General features: G+C 41.6%; 1 protein-coding gene across 2 annotated transcripts in view; it reads right to left on the bottom strand.

Annotated features, from left to right (window-relative positions):
* Positions 1–6977: 6977 nt before the first annotated feature.
* DEPTOR (DEP domain containing MTOR interacting protein) overlaps positions 6978–18085 on the bottom strand; it is a 185133-nt gene continuing 174025 nt past the window's right edge. Inside the window, exon 9 of one of the 2 annotated variants that reach the window (XM_003822599.5) lies at positions 6978–13606. In XM_003822599.5, coding sequence (XP_003822647.1) covers positions 13478–13606 — 129 coding nt within the window. In that variant the 3' untranslated portion in view covers positions 6978–13477. The remainder of the gene's footprint in view (positions 13607–18085) is intronic. The other variant, XR_004673052.3, reaches the window with a different exon arrangement.

Raw genomic sequence — 18085 nt, 5'->3', positions numbered from 1 at the left:
AGCAACACCGAGAAAGTGGGGTCCAGGTGCAGTGGCTCATGCCTGTAATCCCAGCACTTTGGGAGGCTGAGGCAGGGGGATCACTTGAGGTCAGGAGTTCAAGACTAGTCTGACCAACCTGCTGAAACCCTATCTCTACTGAAAATACAAAAAGTAGTTGGGTGTGGTGGCGCATGCCTGTAATCCCAGGTATTCAGGAGGCTGAGGCAGGAGAAACACTTGAACCTGGGAGGTAGAGATTGCGGTGAGCTGAGATTGTGCCACTGCACTCCAGCCTGGGTGACAGAGCGAGACTCTGTCTCAAAAACAACAACAAAAGAAAAAGAAAGTGCGGTGCTCCCAAAGAACAAGCTCTTGCTCTAGATTGTCTTCTTCCAGCATGTGCATGAGTGACCTCGTGCTTCTGGGCAAACTGGATGGTCCTAGGAGGCAGATGCCCTCAGTAGTCAGTGACTGGGTTCCAAGCCTGGCCCCATGGCTTGTCCAGTACATGACCTTGTACCACTGACTTAACCTTCCTAGAGAGCTGAGTTCCTTGCCTATAAAAAGAGGATTTTGGCAGGGCACAGTGGCTCACGCCTGTAATCCCAGCACTTTGGGAGGCCGAGGCTGGTGGATTACTTGAGGTCAGGAGTTTGAGACCAACCTGGCCAACATGGTGAAACCCCGTCTCTACTAAAAATACAAAAAATTAGCTGGGCGTGGTGGTGAGTGCCTGTAGTCTCAGCTACCAGGAGACTGAGGCAGGAGAATGGCGTGCACCCAGGAGGCGGAGCTTGCAGTGAGCCGAGATCGCGCCACTGCACTCCAGCCTCAGTCTCAAAAAAAAAAAAAAAAAAAAAAGAGGATTTTATTAGAACCTACCCCATGGACTTGTTGTGAGGATTAAATGAGACTATCTGTAGAAAACATTTAGTAGAGGAGCTGGCATATATTTGGTGTGCAATGAATATTAAGTATCAGTATGAGTTATTTCAAAGACTTTCTGAGTTCCTAAGGACATAGCAAAACAGCACACTTACTGATTAAAAATGGTCACTTACTGATCAAAAAAAGTTCTATGATTTCATATTTTTGTTTCCATTTATGTAATAAGTTGGGAAGTGAGCACCTACTATGTGCAGGAAAATATATAGGAAACAAACAAACAAAAATAATAAGTTGGGAGGGTATGAAGTACTGATGAGAAGATGGAAAGCAAAGAAGGTGGATGGGTAAGTAGGGAATTGAATGAGTGGATTGTCCTGTGTTTGCAATAAAAAATAATACATACTTTAATGGCATGAGATGGTATACATGAAGCGTGAAAACACTAGAAAGTTTTTAACATCTTGTGTAGTCCAGGATGGCCAAGAGAAAAATCTGAAAAAACAGGGGTTCTTTCTCTAACACAGACAGGCTGGTCTGACATTTGGTGAGTCCCATCTTCTTTAGAGCTTCTCACACACTCATTTTCTGCTGCTACATACCAGACCTGGGAGACTCTCTGCTCAATAATTAACTAGTCTTGATATTTCCATGTCACACCATCCATGGGTTTTTTGGGTTCAGGAGTAGGGGCTAGTATTCTGCTTCCTTACCTTTCACAGCTGCAGAAATATCCAAATCTTTTAAAACCTGGGCTCACACTTACCCACACATTTTCAAAATTGAGTTAACAGGCCAATTGCGGTGGCTCACGCCTGTAATCCCAGCACTTTGGGACGCCAAGGTGGGTGGATCACTTGAGCCCAGGAGTTTGAGACTAGCCTGGCCAACATGGTGAAACCCTGTCTCTACTAAAAATACAAAAATTAGCCAGGCATAGTGGCACGTGCCTGTAATCCCAGCTACTCGGGAGGCTGAGGCAAGAGAATTGCTTGAACCTGGGAGGCAGAGGTTGCAGTGAGCTGAGACCACGCCACTGCACTCCAGCCTGGGCAACAGAGGGAGACTCAGTCTCAAAAAACAAACAAACAACAACAACAACAACAAACATTGAGGTAACAGAGCATACATCTTCCCTCTTTCTTCCATCCTCTGGGATTGAATCTCAAGAAGTGTCAATGGCCACCTATATTAAGTTTCAATTATGAATTGGCCTCTGTGGACCCAGTCATCTCAGACTTCAAGAAATTTAGTATTTCACCCTAAGGGAGAAAAGCACATTTTAGAATAAGATAGGGAGTCCCAAGAGGCAAAGAGAAAAATTCACATAAGCAGAATGACATGCAAAAGAAAAAGAGAGTTGTCAGGTCCTGGAACTAAGAAAATAGACACTTCAGCCAAGTTCTTTACAGAGCACTCCTTTATTTTGCTCAGTGCATTCCATGACAGCAGCCTGTGCTTCCATCTCTGACCGCAGAAAGCTTGTGCTAACAGAAGCACATGGGGGTGGTGTTGCTTACATAATTCTGGCATGAATCTCTAAAACCTGTAGACTTAGGAGGCTGCCCTCAAAAGACAAATAATGTCTTAATTAAGGTGTGTTCAGGAAAAGAACCTCCTTTGTCATCAAAACTAAATCTCCAATATATCCTGAGAAAGAGTGTTTGCTGTATAAAGTACTCAGGACATATATGTTGATTACTTTGATTGCTTTTCTAACAGGCTGTAAAACTGCGGAGAGTCTGATAAGGTAGTAAGTAGATAATATTAAGCAGTGTTTTAAAATTATTCTGTATGAAATTTTAAGTTTTAAAGATTGTTAAGTTATTTACTTATAACTTTTAGTTTTAAAAGCTAGGTAGCTGAATAAGGATCCAATGCAAAATTATTTTTGCCTTCTGCCAATTTACAGCCAGAAATCCAGGCTGGACTGCAATGGCGCATCTCCGCTCACCGCATCCTCCGCCTCCCGTGTTCAAGCGATTCTCCTGCCTCAGTCCCCCGAGTAGCTTGGATTACAGGCATGCGCCACTACCCCGGCTAATTTTGTATTTTTAGTAGAGATGGGGTTTCTCCATGTTGGTTAGGCTGGTCTTGAACTCCCGACCTCAGGTAATCCACCCGCCTTGGCCTCCCAAAGTGCTGGAATTACAAGTGTGAGCCACCGCGCCCGGCCAGCAAAGCTACATTTTATACCAACCCGTTAATTTCTTTCTCAGTACCTGAGGAATATAGGGAAAGCAACAGAATGGGTGATTTCCTTTACCGTACTCAATTGAATATAGAGTTTATCATATGTATTTTTCTAATACTTGTATTACTGTCTTATGACAATTAAAACAACTAACATGCATATTGCCAGAGTATTAGTCCATTCTCACACCACTATAAAGATACTACCCGAGACTGGGTAATTTATAAAGGAAAGAAGTTTAATTGACTCACAGTTCAGCATGACTGGGGAGGCCTCAGGAAACTTAAAATCATGGCCGATGGGGAAGCAGTCACCCTGTTCATAAGGCGGCAGGAGGGAGAAGAGAAAGCAAAGGTGGAAGAGCCCCTTATAAAGCCGTCAGATCTCATGAAAACTCACTCGCTATCGCGAGAACAGCATGGGGGAAACCACTCCCATGATCCAATCACCTCCCTCTTTTGAAATGTGGGGATTAGAAATCCAGATGAGATTTGGATGGGGACACAGAGACAAACTATATCACACTTGTATTATTGTCTTATGATAATTAGAACAGCTAAAATGCATATTGCCGGTGAAGATATAAACGTATAGACAATGTAATGTTCTTGTTTATTAGTGTGGGCCTGCCAAGATGACAGGTAATTAACATAATATAGTATTAATAATGATAACAATACCTATAGTTAATTTAGGAGCACCTACTATGTGCCAGATACTGTACTAAAGCTTTACGTGTATTCATTCATTAGCCTTAATAAGAGATTACTACAATACTTCACATGAGATTATTATCCCACTTAAAAATGAGAAAACTAAGGTGCAGAAGATGGGCTGAACAAAAGCATTGGGCTGAGAATTTCTGAGCACGAATTTTAGTCCCAGCTACACATTAGTTGGTGTGAGTTTTGGGGCAAATCACTTCTCTAGAGTGCATTTTCTCTTTTGTTTAGTAGGTACGAAAACAAGAAAAACATTCAATTATTGATTAGGTATTATGGGTCAGGCACAGGGATAAGCATTTTACCTGCATCATCTAATTTAATCCTCACAGTAGTCAAATAGAGTAGGTACTGTTATCCCCCTTTTACAGATAAGGAAACTGATGCCTGGAGAGATTGAGTAACTGGATGTGCTCCTGAGTGTTACAGCAGGAATCTAAACCTGGACTTCATTTATTTATTCTTGTTTTTGAGACACAGTCTCGCTCTGTCGCCCAGGCTGGAGTGCGGTGGCGCAATCTCAGCTCACAGCAACCTCCACTTCCTGGGTTCAAGCGATTCTTCTGCTTCTGCCTCCTGAATAGCTGAGATTACAGGTGCCCGCCACTACTCCTGGCTAATTTTTGTATTTTGTTGTTGTTGTTTGTTTTTGTTTTTTTGATACAGAGTCACTCTGTCACCCCGGCTGGAGTGCAGTGGCATGATCTCAGCTTACTGCAACCTCCACCTCCCGGGTTCAAGTGATTCTCTTGCCTTAGCCTCCCGAGTAGCTGGGATTACAGGTGCCTGCCACTACACCCAGCTAATTTTTTTGTATTTTTAGTAGAGACGGGGTTTCACCATGTTGGCCAGTCTGGTTTCGAACTCCTGACCACGTGATTTCCCCACCTTGGCCTCCCAAAGTTCTTGGATTACAGGTGTTAGCCACCATGCCTGGCCTAATTTTTGTATTTTTAGTAGAGATGGAGTTTCATCTCTACTATGTTGGCCAGGCTGGTTTAGAATTCCTGACCTCAGGTGATCTGCCCGCCTCGGCCTCCCAAAGTGCTGGGATTACAGGTGTGAGCCACTGCGCCTGGCCTAAACCTGGACTTTTTGTCCCCAGAGCCCATACTCTTAACCACTGTGATCTTTACAATCTTGGTTCCTTTAGACTTCCTGTTTTCTCTGCAATGCTTTTCTTCCAGATTTCTCTAGGGCTGGCTCATTCCCATACTTTAGGCATTAACTCAAACCATCAGGTTTGCAGAGGCTTTTGCTCAGGGCTGTTGCACTCCATAACTCAGAAAGTGCTGTTCTTATAGATTGTAATGTTAATGGTGCCTCACTGGAATTGTAGACCCGGAAGCCCTGTTTTTCTTTCACCTCTCGAAACCTGGTCATTCTCTATCACTCATTCAGTTTTATTTACTCCTTAGCACTTACCCCTATCTAAAATTAACTATTTCATTTATATAACTTACTTATTGTCTGTCTCCCCAAAGAATATGCAAGCTTCATAAAGAAAGGGAGAAAGGGATCTGTCTTACTTACTGCTGTTGGCCAAATATTAAGTGACTGGCCATAGTAGGCACTTAATAAATCATTTGTTGCATGTTCCTGAATATGTCATACCAATTCCTAATAATCCTGGCCTCACTCAAGTCACAGAGTTGTAAGGTAAAAGTTTCAAGACATCCTGGGTATTATAAAGACAGTGATGTAGTAAGTTAGGATGGCAAACTACTTCTTAGGGTTTCTGTGCTTTAAAGTTTACTAGCTTTGCAGCAATGTAGAATCCTTAGTATCAATGACAAAATAAACACTCATTTGATCAAAATTAAGAAGTTTCAAACGTCAAGTGTTGGAGAAGATATTGATTACTATACATCTCCCCCGACCCCCGCTTTTTTATTTTTTTAGACAGAGTCTCGCTCTGTCGCCCAGGCTGGAATGCAGTCGTAGGATCTCAGCTCACTGCAAGCTCTGCCTCCTGGGTTCAAGTGATTCTCTCGCATCAGCCTCCCGCATAGCTGGGACTGCAGGCATGCACCACCATGCCCGGCTAATTTTTGTATTTTTAATAGAGATGGAGTTTCACCATGTTGTCCAGACTGGTCTCGAACTCCTGACTTCAAGTGATCCACCTGCCACGGCCTCCCAAAGTGCTGGGATTACAGGCATGAGCCACCGCACCCAGCATATGCATCACTTTTACATTTTACTTCAACCAATTTGGAGGCTAGTTAGATGCGACTTTGTAAAGTTGAGCATTCACATTTCTTATGACTCAGCAATTTTTCTCCTAAGTGGATTCCTAAGGGAAACTCCTTCACTTGGACCCCCAGGAGATGCTATGAGAATGTTCACAGTAACCCCACTTATGAAAACAAAAATGGAAACCACCCAAAAGCCCACAGACAAGAAAATAGATAAATAATTGGTGGTCTGGAAATTTATGAAGCTGTGATAAATGAATGAATCACAACTATACACAAACATTTGAAAGAAACTTAATAATATTAATACTGGATGAAAACAACCAAGTCCTAGAAGATTATATAAAACTTGGTGCTGTTTTAATGAAGTTCATTTTTTTAAAAACATAAACAACCCTTAAGAACAAAAAAAAGCAAGAAAATTATAAACTCAATGTTCATCGTTGTGTTTTCCTTGGATAAGAAAAAGTGGCTGGGAAAAAGAATATAGGTAAGTGTGAATTATTATCTGTATTCTGGTGCTTGGGTTGGATGGAGGTTTCTAGCATTAAGCCACCTGTTTTAACACGATGATTTTTTATTTACTCCTATATGTGGAGACTTCCAGGATTCAGGCTCAAAGGTGACTCTCGAAGGATTATCTGGGTCCAAGGGCATATCTACTCATTTTTGTATTTATAGTACCTATATACAATGTTCAGCAAAACCCAAGTCCTCAGTAATGTTTCCTGAATGAAAGAATGAATAAGTGAATAAATTACAGAAAATTCAAAAATATTTTTGGTTATTATTGAGTGTAGTCTGAATAACCTCTCACCCAATACTTTACAGTAACCCATACACACATGAAATTATGTATTGATTTCCTAATTCATTGGGAAAAAAATTAACATTCTCCCAGAGTAGTAAACAATCACATAGTATTTTTCCACATAAAATATTCTATTACACCCATCAATACTGACCTAGGTAGGGAGAAAAGAATTCTGAATCCAGCAGAGTACCAAAAAAGCTTTTTAATGCACTATTTGTTTTCCAGGCAAAAGATCTTCAGAAAATATCCGTCATTTAGTAGACTTACAAATGGCACTTTTGGCTACATAGGAGAATCAGATATGAGACCCATGTGTTTTTTCTGATAAGCTAGTAGTAGGTCAGCTTTATAATACAACCCTTTCTTAGAATAAAAAATGGCTAATTTGTTTTAAAAGACAGGAAAAGCTGAAACCCTAAAGTCATTGTTTTAAAAAATGTGGGCCAGGCGCAGTGGCTCACACCTGTAATCCCAGCACTTTGGGAGGCCGAGGCGGGCAGATCATGAAGTCAAGAGATCGAGACCATCCTGGCCAACATGGTGAAACCCTGTCTCTACTAAAAATACAAAAAATTAGCTGGGCGTGGTGGTGCGTGCCTGTAGTCCCAGCTACTCAAGAGGTTCAGGCAGGAGAATCACTTGAACCTGGGAGGCGGAGGTTGCAGTGAGCCGAGATTGCGCCACTACACTCCAGCCTGGTGACAGAGCAAGACTCTGTCTCAAAAAAAAAAAAAAAAAGTAACATTTATTTCATGCTATACAGCTATGTGTTTTCATACAATAATTTTAAGTATTATGGTATACATTTTCATAAGAGGAGCGAATAAATCCCAATATAATTTTAAAATAAAGATATATATTAAGTATCTTTAATATTTTTAATGCATTTGACAATACCATATGCTGTTTTTGATGACAAATTTCATTTTGGTACATGGCAGATTTGTCCTTTTGGTACTGAACTGAAGAAAAAACATGTCACACCTGAAATTCTGCCTTAAGTGAGTAAAACCATGGTCAACTACATCAATAGATTTCAGCCAACCAGCAAAATTGAAATGTTTTAGTCATTCTGATTATTTATAATAAAAATGAAACAAGATTAATAGTCAACAGGAGAGAATAGTTAATATCATCAGTTTAAAACAGGTCTTTTTATTTTTTCGAGATAGTGTCTTGCTCTATTGTCCAGGCTGGAGTGCAGTGGTGTGATCACAGCTCACTGCAGCCTCAACCTCCCAGGCTCAAGCTATCCTCCCTTCTCAGCCTCCAAGTAGTTAGGACTACAAGCACGTGCCATCACGCCTGGCTAATTTTTTATTTTCTATAAAGATGGGGTCTCACTCTGTTGCCTAGGCTGGTCTCAAACTCCTGGTCTCAACCTCCCAAAATGGTGGGATTACAGGTGTGAGCCACTGCACCCAACCTAAAATAGGACTTAAAGCAGATTACTTATACCACATATTCAAAAGAAAATAATATTTGGAAATGTAAGATATCAATCTGAACTGAAAACATTTTTAATATTAATTCCTGTCTCTCCAATGCAGCCAACTTTCATATGATAGTGTGAGGTTGATCACATCTAATCTATGCAAAAATGGGTATCTTCTTCATGTTATCCACCATTTCTCAACTAGTCTCTATATTAATTTACACAATTATTTCACAGAGATTAATAAAACATCAGATAATAGAATCAACCCAAAAGGCAACAGCATTTTTCTTTCTACGAGGGAACATGGCTTTCAATGTACACATCCTACGCTAATGAAGAAACAAAAACTACTTTCATCTCCGTAGCAAAAACATAAACACAAACACCTGGAAAATCATGGGTTTTTTTTAAAGGGGGCAAAGAAAGACATTTCAGAGGTTCTCAATGAGTGAAACCTCACGCACAATATACTTTCCTATTTGAAGATTATACACACACACATATATGAAAAGCTATTAGAAACACTGCTTATTGTTAATTTAGGATAAATCTTGGTATTACATTTAGAAATTGGAATTTTACATTTCAAGCAGAACAACTGTGAAAATATCAGGCAAAATACTTTTTTTTTAAAGATATCATTCAGCAATGAAGACTTGAGTCAATTGAAATATATTCCCCCAGCATCAAGGTAGATGGCACCACTTTCATTTTACGAATACTCCAAAACCAAAGGCTTATTTTGGCCACGTTACCATCCACTGCAGAAGGCTATAGCGTAACAACTATAAGACTGGAAGGCAGAAGACTGGCATCTGGCACAAGCTCTGACCCAACAAGCCTCATGAGGTTGGGCATGCCGTGAAACCATTCCACACCTGTATCTTCATTAGTCCAGTGGAAAGACGAAGTGGGCGGGCATGGTGGCTCATGCCTATAAGCCCAACACTTTGGGAGGCTGAGGCAGGCAGATCATTTGAGGTCAGGAGTTCGAGACCAGCCTGGCCAATCTGGTGAAATCTCATCTCTACTAAAAATACATAATGGGGCTTAGTGGCACATGCCTGCAGTCCCACTACTCAGGAGGCTCAAACAGAAGAATTGCTTGAACTTGGGAAGTAGAAGTTGCCTTGAGCAAAGATTGCGCCACGGCACTTCAGCCTGGGGGACAGAGCGAGACTCCATCTCAAAAAAAAAAAAAAAAAAAAAAAAAAGACAAAGCTGTGCTCTATGTGGCCCTGTGTAGCACAATCATTTTAGGATTCTCTGACTTTGAAGTTCTTGTTAGGCAATAGGCTTTATTTACAACTTAATTTTTACAATTCTACCCAAAAGTTGGCCAGTTATTTGGTAGAATTTTACAAGTACCAGTAATTTGGTAGAATTTTGGGCAGAATTTTATAATTCTACCCAAAGGTTGGCCAGTAATTTGCATCTGGATAGCTAAAAAGCTTTCAATAGGGCTTTATTCAACAAATAGTGGGTACCTACTCTTCGTGGATTGGAAATGACTACAAATTCTTTCAAGCTCCTTCCATCAAAAGGTGGGGTTTATTTCCCTTGATTCTGGGCTAGCTTTCAAGTCAAAAGAAGATCTTGTACTTTCTGTTCTCACCCTCTTCAATCTCAGATCTCAGCCTGGGCTGGCCATGGGGAAAGGCCATGTGGAGTAGAACTAAGGAATTTCAGCCGACAGCCCCAGCCAACTTTGAGACACATACATGAGGCCAGTCAAGGTCAATCAGCCTCCAACCAATCTGCTCACTAACCACAAAGGTGTGTGGAGTCCCAGCTGGCACCCATGGAGCAGTGGTGGATCACGCTGGCAGAGCTCTGCCCAGACTGCCAGAGCACAGGATTATAAGCAAATAAATGGTGTTGCTATAAGCCATGATTTGAGGTGGGTTTTTATTTTTATTTTTTTTTAAGCCATGATTTGAGATGGGTTTTTATTTTTATTTTTTTTGAGACAGAGTCTCACTCTGTCGCCCAGGCTGGAGTGAAGTGGCACAATCTCGGCTCACTGCAGCCTCTGCCTCCTGGGTTCAAGCAATTCTCCCACCTCAGCCTCCCAAGCAGCTGGAATTACGGGCGTGCACCACCACGCCCAGCTAATTTTTTGTGTTTTTAGTAGAGACGGGGTTTCACCCTGTTGGCCAGGCTGGTCTCAAACTCCTGACCTCAGGTGATCCACCCGCTTCGGCCTCCCAAAGTGCTGAGATTATAAGCGTGAGCCACTGTGCCTGGCGGGGTTTTTGTTTTTTATTTACTTATTTATTTTTTTGAGTTGGAGTCTCGCTCTGTTGCCCAGGCTGGAGTGCAATGGCACTATCTTGGCTCACTGCAGCCTCCACCTTGTGAGTTCAAGCGATTCTCCCACCTCAGCCTCCCAAGTAGCTGGGATTACAGGTGCTTGCCACCACACCCAGCTAATTTTTCTATTTTTTAATAGAGACATGGTTTCATCATGTTGACCAGGCTGGTCTTGACCTCCTGGCCTCAAGTGATCCGCCTGCCTCAGCCTCCCAAAGTGCTGGGATTACAGGCATCAGCCACTGCACCCCACCCTTGAGGTGGGTTTTTAGACAACAATAGAGAGCTGACACACTACTCTGTGGCAGGAATTGTGCCAGGTGAAGAAAATACCCTGGATACTAAGACATAGCCCCTGTTCTGCAGATGCTTAGAGTCTACTTAGGCAAACAGACATGTAACAGGGGAATTTCAAAGTAAATGTCATCAGTGCTCTAATGGGGCATAGGGAGGACTTAAGGATCCATGTAAATTTAGAGAAGAGGCATCAATCCTAGAACTGGGGAGCTGGTGAAGGCTTCTCAGAGGAGATAATTTCTAAAGGGAGTTTACATGAAGAAAGAATTTTCCAGGCAACAGTAAGACAGAACATTCTTCTTTCCACGAAGAAGAAAGTACGTGTGCAAGGGCTGGAGGGAGTGAGATAGGGTCCCCAGGAAGGTAGGGGTAGTCTTTTTAATTGCTGTGTAAAGATGTCAGGGGTGGGCTGGAGGAGTAGCTAAGGGAAAGCTCTCATGGCCTTTGGCTTTTGCACTTAGGGTGATGGGAACCAAAGAAGGAAATCCTCTCTCCCTTCTTTCCTTCCTTCCTCACAGCCAAGAGGAGATCGTGTGCAATAGATACAGAGAAATGCTTCTCTGGTGCTTAGGTTGGCTGAAGGGAAGTTCTATTATGCCAGGGTCCAAGATAATGGGTAAAGCAGGCAAGAAGAAGATACCATTTCTCAAAAGGAGATACCATTTCTCGAAAGGTATTCCTTCTTCTTTTGTCACTTAATGAATACCTGAGCACAGAAAGCATTTAAGACTCATCTTTTAAAGATGCTATAAAAAAATTTTTTAAGCCAGTGGTAAGGTTTCCCACTTTATTAGTTTTGTGGCCTTGGGCATATGACTAACCACTTTACAAGTCAGTTTCCTCATTTGTAAAATGGAGATAATGACCGTATTGACTTCACAGGTAAATAAGGACAAATGGCGTAAAGTCTTAGCATAGAGCCTGGCTCAGAATAAACCCTCAATATAAGGTCCTTAAATGGGGAAAAGTTGAGGGGAGTAACATGGGATTTAGCATTAAACCTGTGTTTACATTCAGCCTATTTCACTTAGTAGTTCCTGCAGCCGTGTGAAGTTAGAGACCATTTTAAAACTTGCTCAGGCTTAGTTTCCACATCTGAAAAATGTGGATGTTAATATCTACCTTGCAAGGTTGTATTGAGGGTTAAAGGATATCATATATATTAAATGCACAGAGCCTGCCATACAGTACAAATGCACACCCACACAGAGGTGATAGTATTTCTCAAATGTATATCAACAGTATTACTGTTAGACATTCTCTGTCACTCCAAAATCCTATTCTCTGACTAAAGCTACAAATCAGAAAAGTTGGATTACCAGAAATATATATATATATATGTCTATAACATATTTAGCACGGTAGGTTCATTCCACCAGTACCTATACATTGCGATAACCTAATGAAAAGAAATGGCTGTGGTACAATTCTCATATTTTATTTTGTTAATGCATGATAAAAAATTAACGTCATCATTCAGATCCATTATTTGGAATGAAGAATTTAGTATTTCCTGACTCCCTAATTTGGCACTTTGAGGAATTTCCTCTGCACGCTGAGCCCCAAAATGCACTATTTTCTAGACCAAAAATGAAAACATGCGTATATACAAGTGAGCTGAAAAGTTACAACACAAGATGATCATTTTGGTGAAAAATAATCCCCCCAAATAAGCAGCATGTCATGTCCTTAGAATATGTTACACTAGAAAGCTGGTAAAAATTCAGGCTAAGGAGGCAATTTAGAGTTCAAGTTTTATCACATATCAGCAAAGTTTTAGCCTTCCCTTAAAAACAGACACCTTCAAAGTGAAATCTTGCCAGAAGGGTTGATTTTTAATTATGTGTATATACAAACTTCTCCATTTTAACATTCAACATATTCAGGATTAATTCTAGAAAGATGCTATAGCTGATTTATAAAACAAAATGATTTAGGATCAGAAAGAAAATAGGGGCACACAATTTCATGTAGTCTCTCCCTAACTACCCCCACCCATAGCATCACAAGGTTTTTTTTTTTTTTCCTAATGCCACAATTGAAACCTGTATTAACTTAAAAGTTGACACTAAAGGCAGGAATTAAGAAGTCACTTTTTATGGCTTTTAAGCACTTGAATGCTTTAGAACCCCCTTGAAAATGCTAGTGAACAGGTCTTATTCCTTTAAATGTTGCTTTGATTTGAATCTTGGTGAAATCTAGATTCCCTATTAAATAGCTGCATGCTAATTTTGGAGAAAGTACAATTTAAAACCTTTAACAACTACTCTATTGACTCTGAAGAAGGGGACTTTTGCATGTCGCTGTTTGGGCTAGAGAAGCATTTCAACACCTTTCTGCAAACTAAGATAAAAAACAATGAATGAGAGCTACAAATAGAAATCTAGTAAGGCAGTTCTATCATGTAGGAAAATGGTTTCCCAAATGTTTTCTACACTGACATTTTTTAAAAAAGATATGATACCCGGTTCTTCCACATTCAGTGTATAAAACTCAACTTTAGACATGTATGTGCAGAGAAGACTCGTATGTCCAAAACCATCCATTTGCATGGCAATCTTGTCTTTGCATTGCTTTGTGTCATTCTGGCTTCCGTCACCCACAGGCCACTGGAGGGCTGGGAGGCCCAGGAGCTCAGCACTCTAACTCCTCCATGACTTCCATGACAATCGTCCGTGGGCCCGTCAGAATCAGATTGCTCACGGTCCGGTAGTCTACATGCAGGACATTGAGCCCGTTGACAGAGACGACAAACTGACAGACCTAAAGGAAAGATGCAGAGAAAGAGCATCTATTATAGCGCCTGGTTTTGCACAAAGCTTTAAAAAAGACAGTGTGTAGCCCTAACAGGTAACTTCATTCTTAAAATATCCAAATGTATCCAGCTGACGACTCCAAATCAATAATTTCCAAGGAGCTACACATTTTCTGGAAGGCAGTATAATTTTAAAAAAAAATCGTTTTAGTGTTTTACAAAATTTGGCTTAAATCCTAACTCAGAAACATACTAGCTTTAGCTAGGTATTTAAATTTCTGAGCTTTATTTCCCTCAACCCTAAAATAGGAATTAATAATAAGAGTAATACCTACCTTATAAGACTGTTGTAAGAATTAATGACATATATAGAGTTTCTACTTGCAGTAATTCACAGGTACGCTTGCTCCCAATTATTAATTATTAGTGTTGAGGACTCAACCAAAGAATGTAAAAAATACCAAAACACCTTGGGAACCATCATTTCCTTTTATTGTTTTCTGTGTGGGTAATATCGATATAAACTTAAACATGATATTAAGTCCAAAAATATCTATACTTATTACTTAGATACAACAAAATTGGAGAGTACTGGGAAGAGTATTGGAAAGCTCTGTCACTGTGGAAAAGATGAGGGGACTTAGAATCAAAGATACAGATTTAAGTTATAGGTCCCTTTGGTGGAATACATTAATCAAGTAATTTCTCCTCTTCTAGGTTTCAATGATATAAATGCCTCACTTGTAAAACAGGTAAAAACACCTATTCTCACAGGCTCACACTAGATAGTGCATTTGAAACCTCTTTGCAAACACCAAGCACTACACCGATGCTGAGTACTATTAATTTCTTTCCTTTCAAAAAATACCCACTTCTTTCACGGTCACAGGCAAAACAAAATGGAATGCGGGCAGTAGTACACAGACTGCTTATTTACTCAATAAACACTCGCTGTTGTCATAAACCTCGATACTTTGCACTCCCCAACCTACATGACTAGGGTGTTTTCTCCACATAAGATCACACTATTACTGTTTCTCTTTTCTTGGTTCCACAAATTTGTCTTCATGGATTCAGGGTACATCTTATACAAAATCAGCAGTTTTCAACCATGGTGGAGGTCACAGTCATAATCAAGGTCACACAAGCAGGTCACAATCTATCCTGAACTAGGCCACAGTAATTTGCAAGACAATTTAGCAGTAATTTGCAATTTAGCAGGCATCAGCCTGGGCTTTGTTTTTTTCTGCTGCAGCAGACTCATGAGCCAAAGAATGAGAAGAATTTCACCTCCTTCCCAACCCAGAGCTTTAGACCCTAGACTTGGGAATTTCAAATCCCTTGTCTTTTCCACAGATACAGGGGTTTCTTTCTCCAAAAAGATGAATAGCCTTTTTGCACTGCCAAATAAGAGGGCAGGAGTTGCCAGGTGAGTGCCCTCTCCAGCTGACCCTTCGCAGGCTCCCTGAGATTAGCCATGTCTCCGCATCGCTCAGGGATCACATTTCACCATTTACTTTTTTTTTTTTTTTTTTGACATGGGAGTCTCCCTCTGTTGCCCAGGCTGGAGTGCTGTGGCACGATCTCCTCCATCTCCCAGGCTCAAGCGATCCTCCCACCTCAGCCTCCCGAGTAGCTGGGATTACAGATGTGTGCCACCATGCCCAGCTAATTTTTTGTATTTTTGGTAGAGAGGGGGTTTCGCCATGTTGGTCAGGCTGGTCTTGAACTCTTGACCTCTGGTGATCCTCCCACCTTGGCCTCCCAAAGTGCTGGGATTATAGGTGTGAGCCACCGCACCTGGCCTCAGCATTTAGTCTTAACCACAATTGTGTGTCCTCTGTCACACATCATGTTTGTTTTAATTGACCAGCATTTAAAATTTAGAAAATCTGCCAGGCACAGTAGCTCATGCCTGTAATCCCAGCACTTTGGGAGGCTGAGGCAGGTGGATCACCTGAGGTGGATCAGCCTAGTGGGTGGATCAGCCTGGTCAACATGGTGAAACCCCGTCTCTACTAAAAATACAAAAAAATTAGCTGGGCGTGGTGGCAGGTGCCTTTAATCCCAGCTACTTGGAAAGCTGAGGCAGAAGAATTGCTTGAACCCGGGAGGCGGAGGTTGTAGTGAGCCGAGATCACACCACTGCACTCCAGCCTGGGCAACAACAGTGAAACTCCATTTCAAAAAATAAAAGTAAAAAATAAAATAAAATTTAGAAAATCTTTGCGTAAAAATCCAGACTCTGGGCTGGGTGCGGTGGCTCACATCTGTAATCCCAGCACTTTGGGAGGCCGAAGCGGGCAGATCACCTGAGGCCAGAAGTTCAAGACCAGCCTGGCCAACATGGTGAAACCCCATCTCTACTAAAAATACAAAAATTAGCCAGGTGTAGTGGCACACCTGTAATCCCAGCTACTCTGGAGCCTGGGGCAGGAGAATTGCTTGAACCTGGGAGGCAGAGGTTGCAGTGGGCCGAGATTCTGCCACTGCACTCTAGCCTGGGCAACAAAGCAAGACCCTGTCTCAAAATAAATAAATAAATAAATAAATAAATAAAAACCCAGACTCTGGCTTCTCTGGGACAATCAGAAGCTGTGATCATACCAGGTGTAGATGGCCATGTGGCCATGGCTGAGTAGAGCCTGCCTGTTTTACACATGGCATGGACACTCATTTGCCACAGTCCTTAGGGCTTCCTATCTTCCTAACACCTGGCTGACAGGCATGTGAGTTTGTGGTCCCTGATCTATGGCCACCAGAGGCAAAAGCGTTGAAGACAGGGTGGCTTGAAGCTTCAAGAACTGAAGGACCCCAATGTTTGTGAACAGATGAAAGGAGGTTGGGCGTGGTGGCACATGCCTGTAATCCTAACACTTTGGGAGGCTGAGGCAGAAGGATTGCTTGAGCCAGCCTGGACAACATAGTGAGACCCTGTCTCTACAAAATATATATATCTATATATTTAAAAAATTTAAAAAGACAGATGAAAGGAGAAATATAATTCAGTATATCCATACAGTGGAATATTATTTGGCCATAAAATGGAACATACAACATGCTACAACATGGGTGAGCCCTGAAAACATTATGCTAAGTAAAAGATGCCAGTCAGAATAGACCATAGAGTGTAAGAGCCCATTTATATGAAATGTCCAGAGTAGGCAAATCCACAGAGACAGCAAGTAGATTATTGATTACTTAGGGTTGGGAGCAGGGGTGGTGGGGTGGGGCATGGAAGTGGTTGGTAATGGGTACGGGGTTTCTTTTAGGGGTGATAAAAATGCTCTAAAATTGTTGCAATAGTGACATAACTCTGTGAATATATTAAAAACTACTGAATTCTACAGTTTACATGGATAAATTGCATGGTATGTGAACTATATCTCCATAAAGCTCTTAGTTAAGTAATGAAACAAAACAAAACAATAAACATTGAAGGGAAGAAGGCCCTGATGCTAACAGTGGGTAGATTCTTGGTCTACAAGGATCTCCCTTCTGTCTAGAAGGGAGAGGCTGGTTTGGTTCAAGATGGGGTCCTGTGCACCTCTTGATTGCAGAGCTCTTGGAGGCCTCAGAAGCTAGGATGGTCAAGGCTGTATGTGTGGGAGGATGAGCACCTGGTGAACTCTGCACAGGACCTTTTCCCAGGTGTTCAGGGGTAGGAAAAGGGCAGTCAGCAGGGCTGTCTGGCCAAGGGCCAGTGGCACCAGTCACTAATACTGGTCAGGGTTCATTTTACTGGACTGCCTAAAAGCCCTGGGATGGGGGCTGTGGTGGGTTATGGTGCACATTATCTCAAACGGGAAGGACACAGGCAAGGGACACCAAAATGATCTGACATTGAACTTGTCATCAACCTTGGTGATGGTCACTTCAACTGAATTTAATTTTAGAAAAACAGGCCGGGCACGTGCAGTGGCTCACGTCTGCAATCCTAGCACTTTGGGAGGCCAAGGCAGGCGGATCACTCGAGCTCAGGAGTTCAAGTCCAGCCTAGGCAACATGGCGAAACTCTGTTTCTACAAAAATAAAAATAAAAAATTAGCCAGGTGTGGTGGCACACGCCAGTAGTCCCAGCTACTTGGGGGACTGAGGCAAGAGTATCGCTTGAACCCAGGAGGTTGAAGCTGCAGTGAACCAAGATCATGCCACTGCATTCCAGCCTGAGTGACAAAGTGAGATCCTGCCTAAAAAACATGAAAAATAAAAAATAAAAAATAAAAAAATTAGAAAAACAGAAAAAGGTCATTTCTTGTTTTTGTTTTCTAAGTGCATGCACACACACATTTCTCAAATGCCAAAGTTTGTGACTAATTCACTCTTTCATAAAGTAAGGCTGATTCAGGGCTACCCTAGGCATAAAGACAGTCTCACTCCCTTGCGTTCCCACATGCTTTCCAGAGCAGCCAGTCAAGAGTGGGGTCAGAGCAAGCACACCGTGAACTGCTCATTTCACACAAACCTTCTTACTTGTGCTGCCACCT

Source organism: Pan paniscus, chromosome 7 (assembly GCF_029289425.2).
Source record: "Pan paniscus chromosome 7, NHGRI_mPanPan1-v2.0_pri, whole genome shotgun sequence".
Classification (NCBI taxonomy): domain Eukaryota; kingdom Metazoa; phylum Chordata; class Mammalia; order Primates; family Hominidae; genus Pan; species Pan paniscus.
Note: the sequence above shows the minus strand (reverse complement) of the source record. Positions and strands in the feature narration are given on the sequence as shown.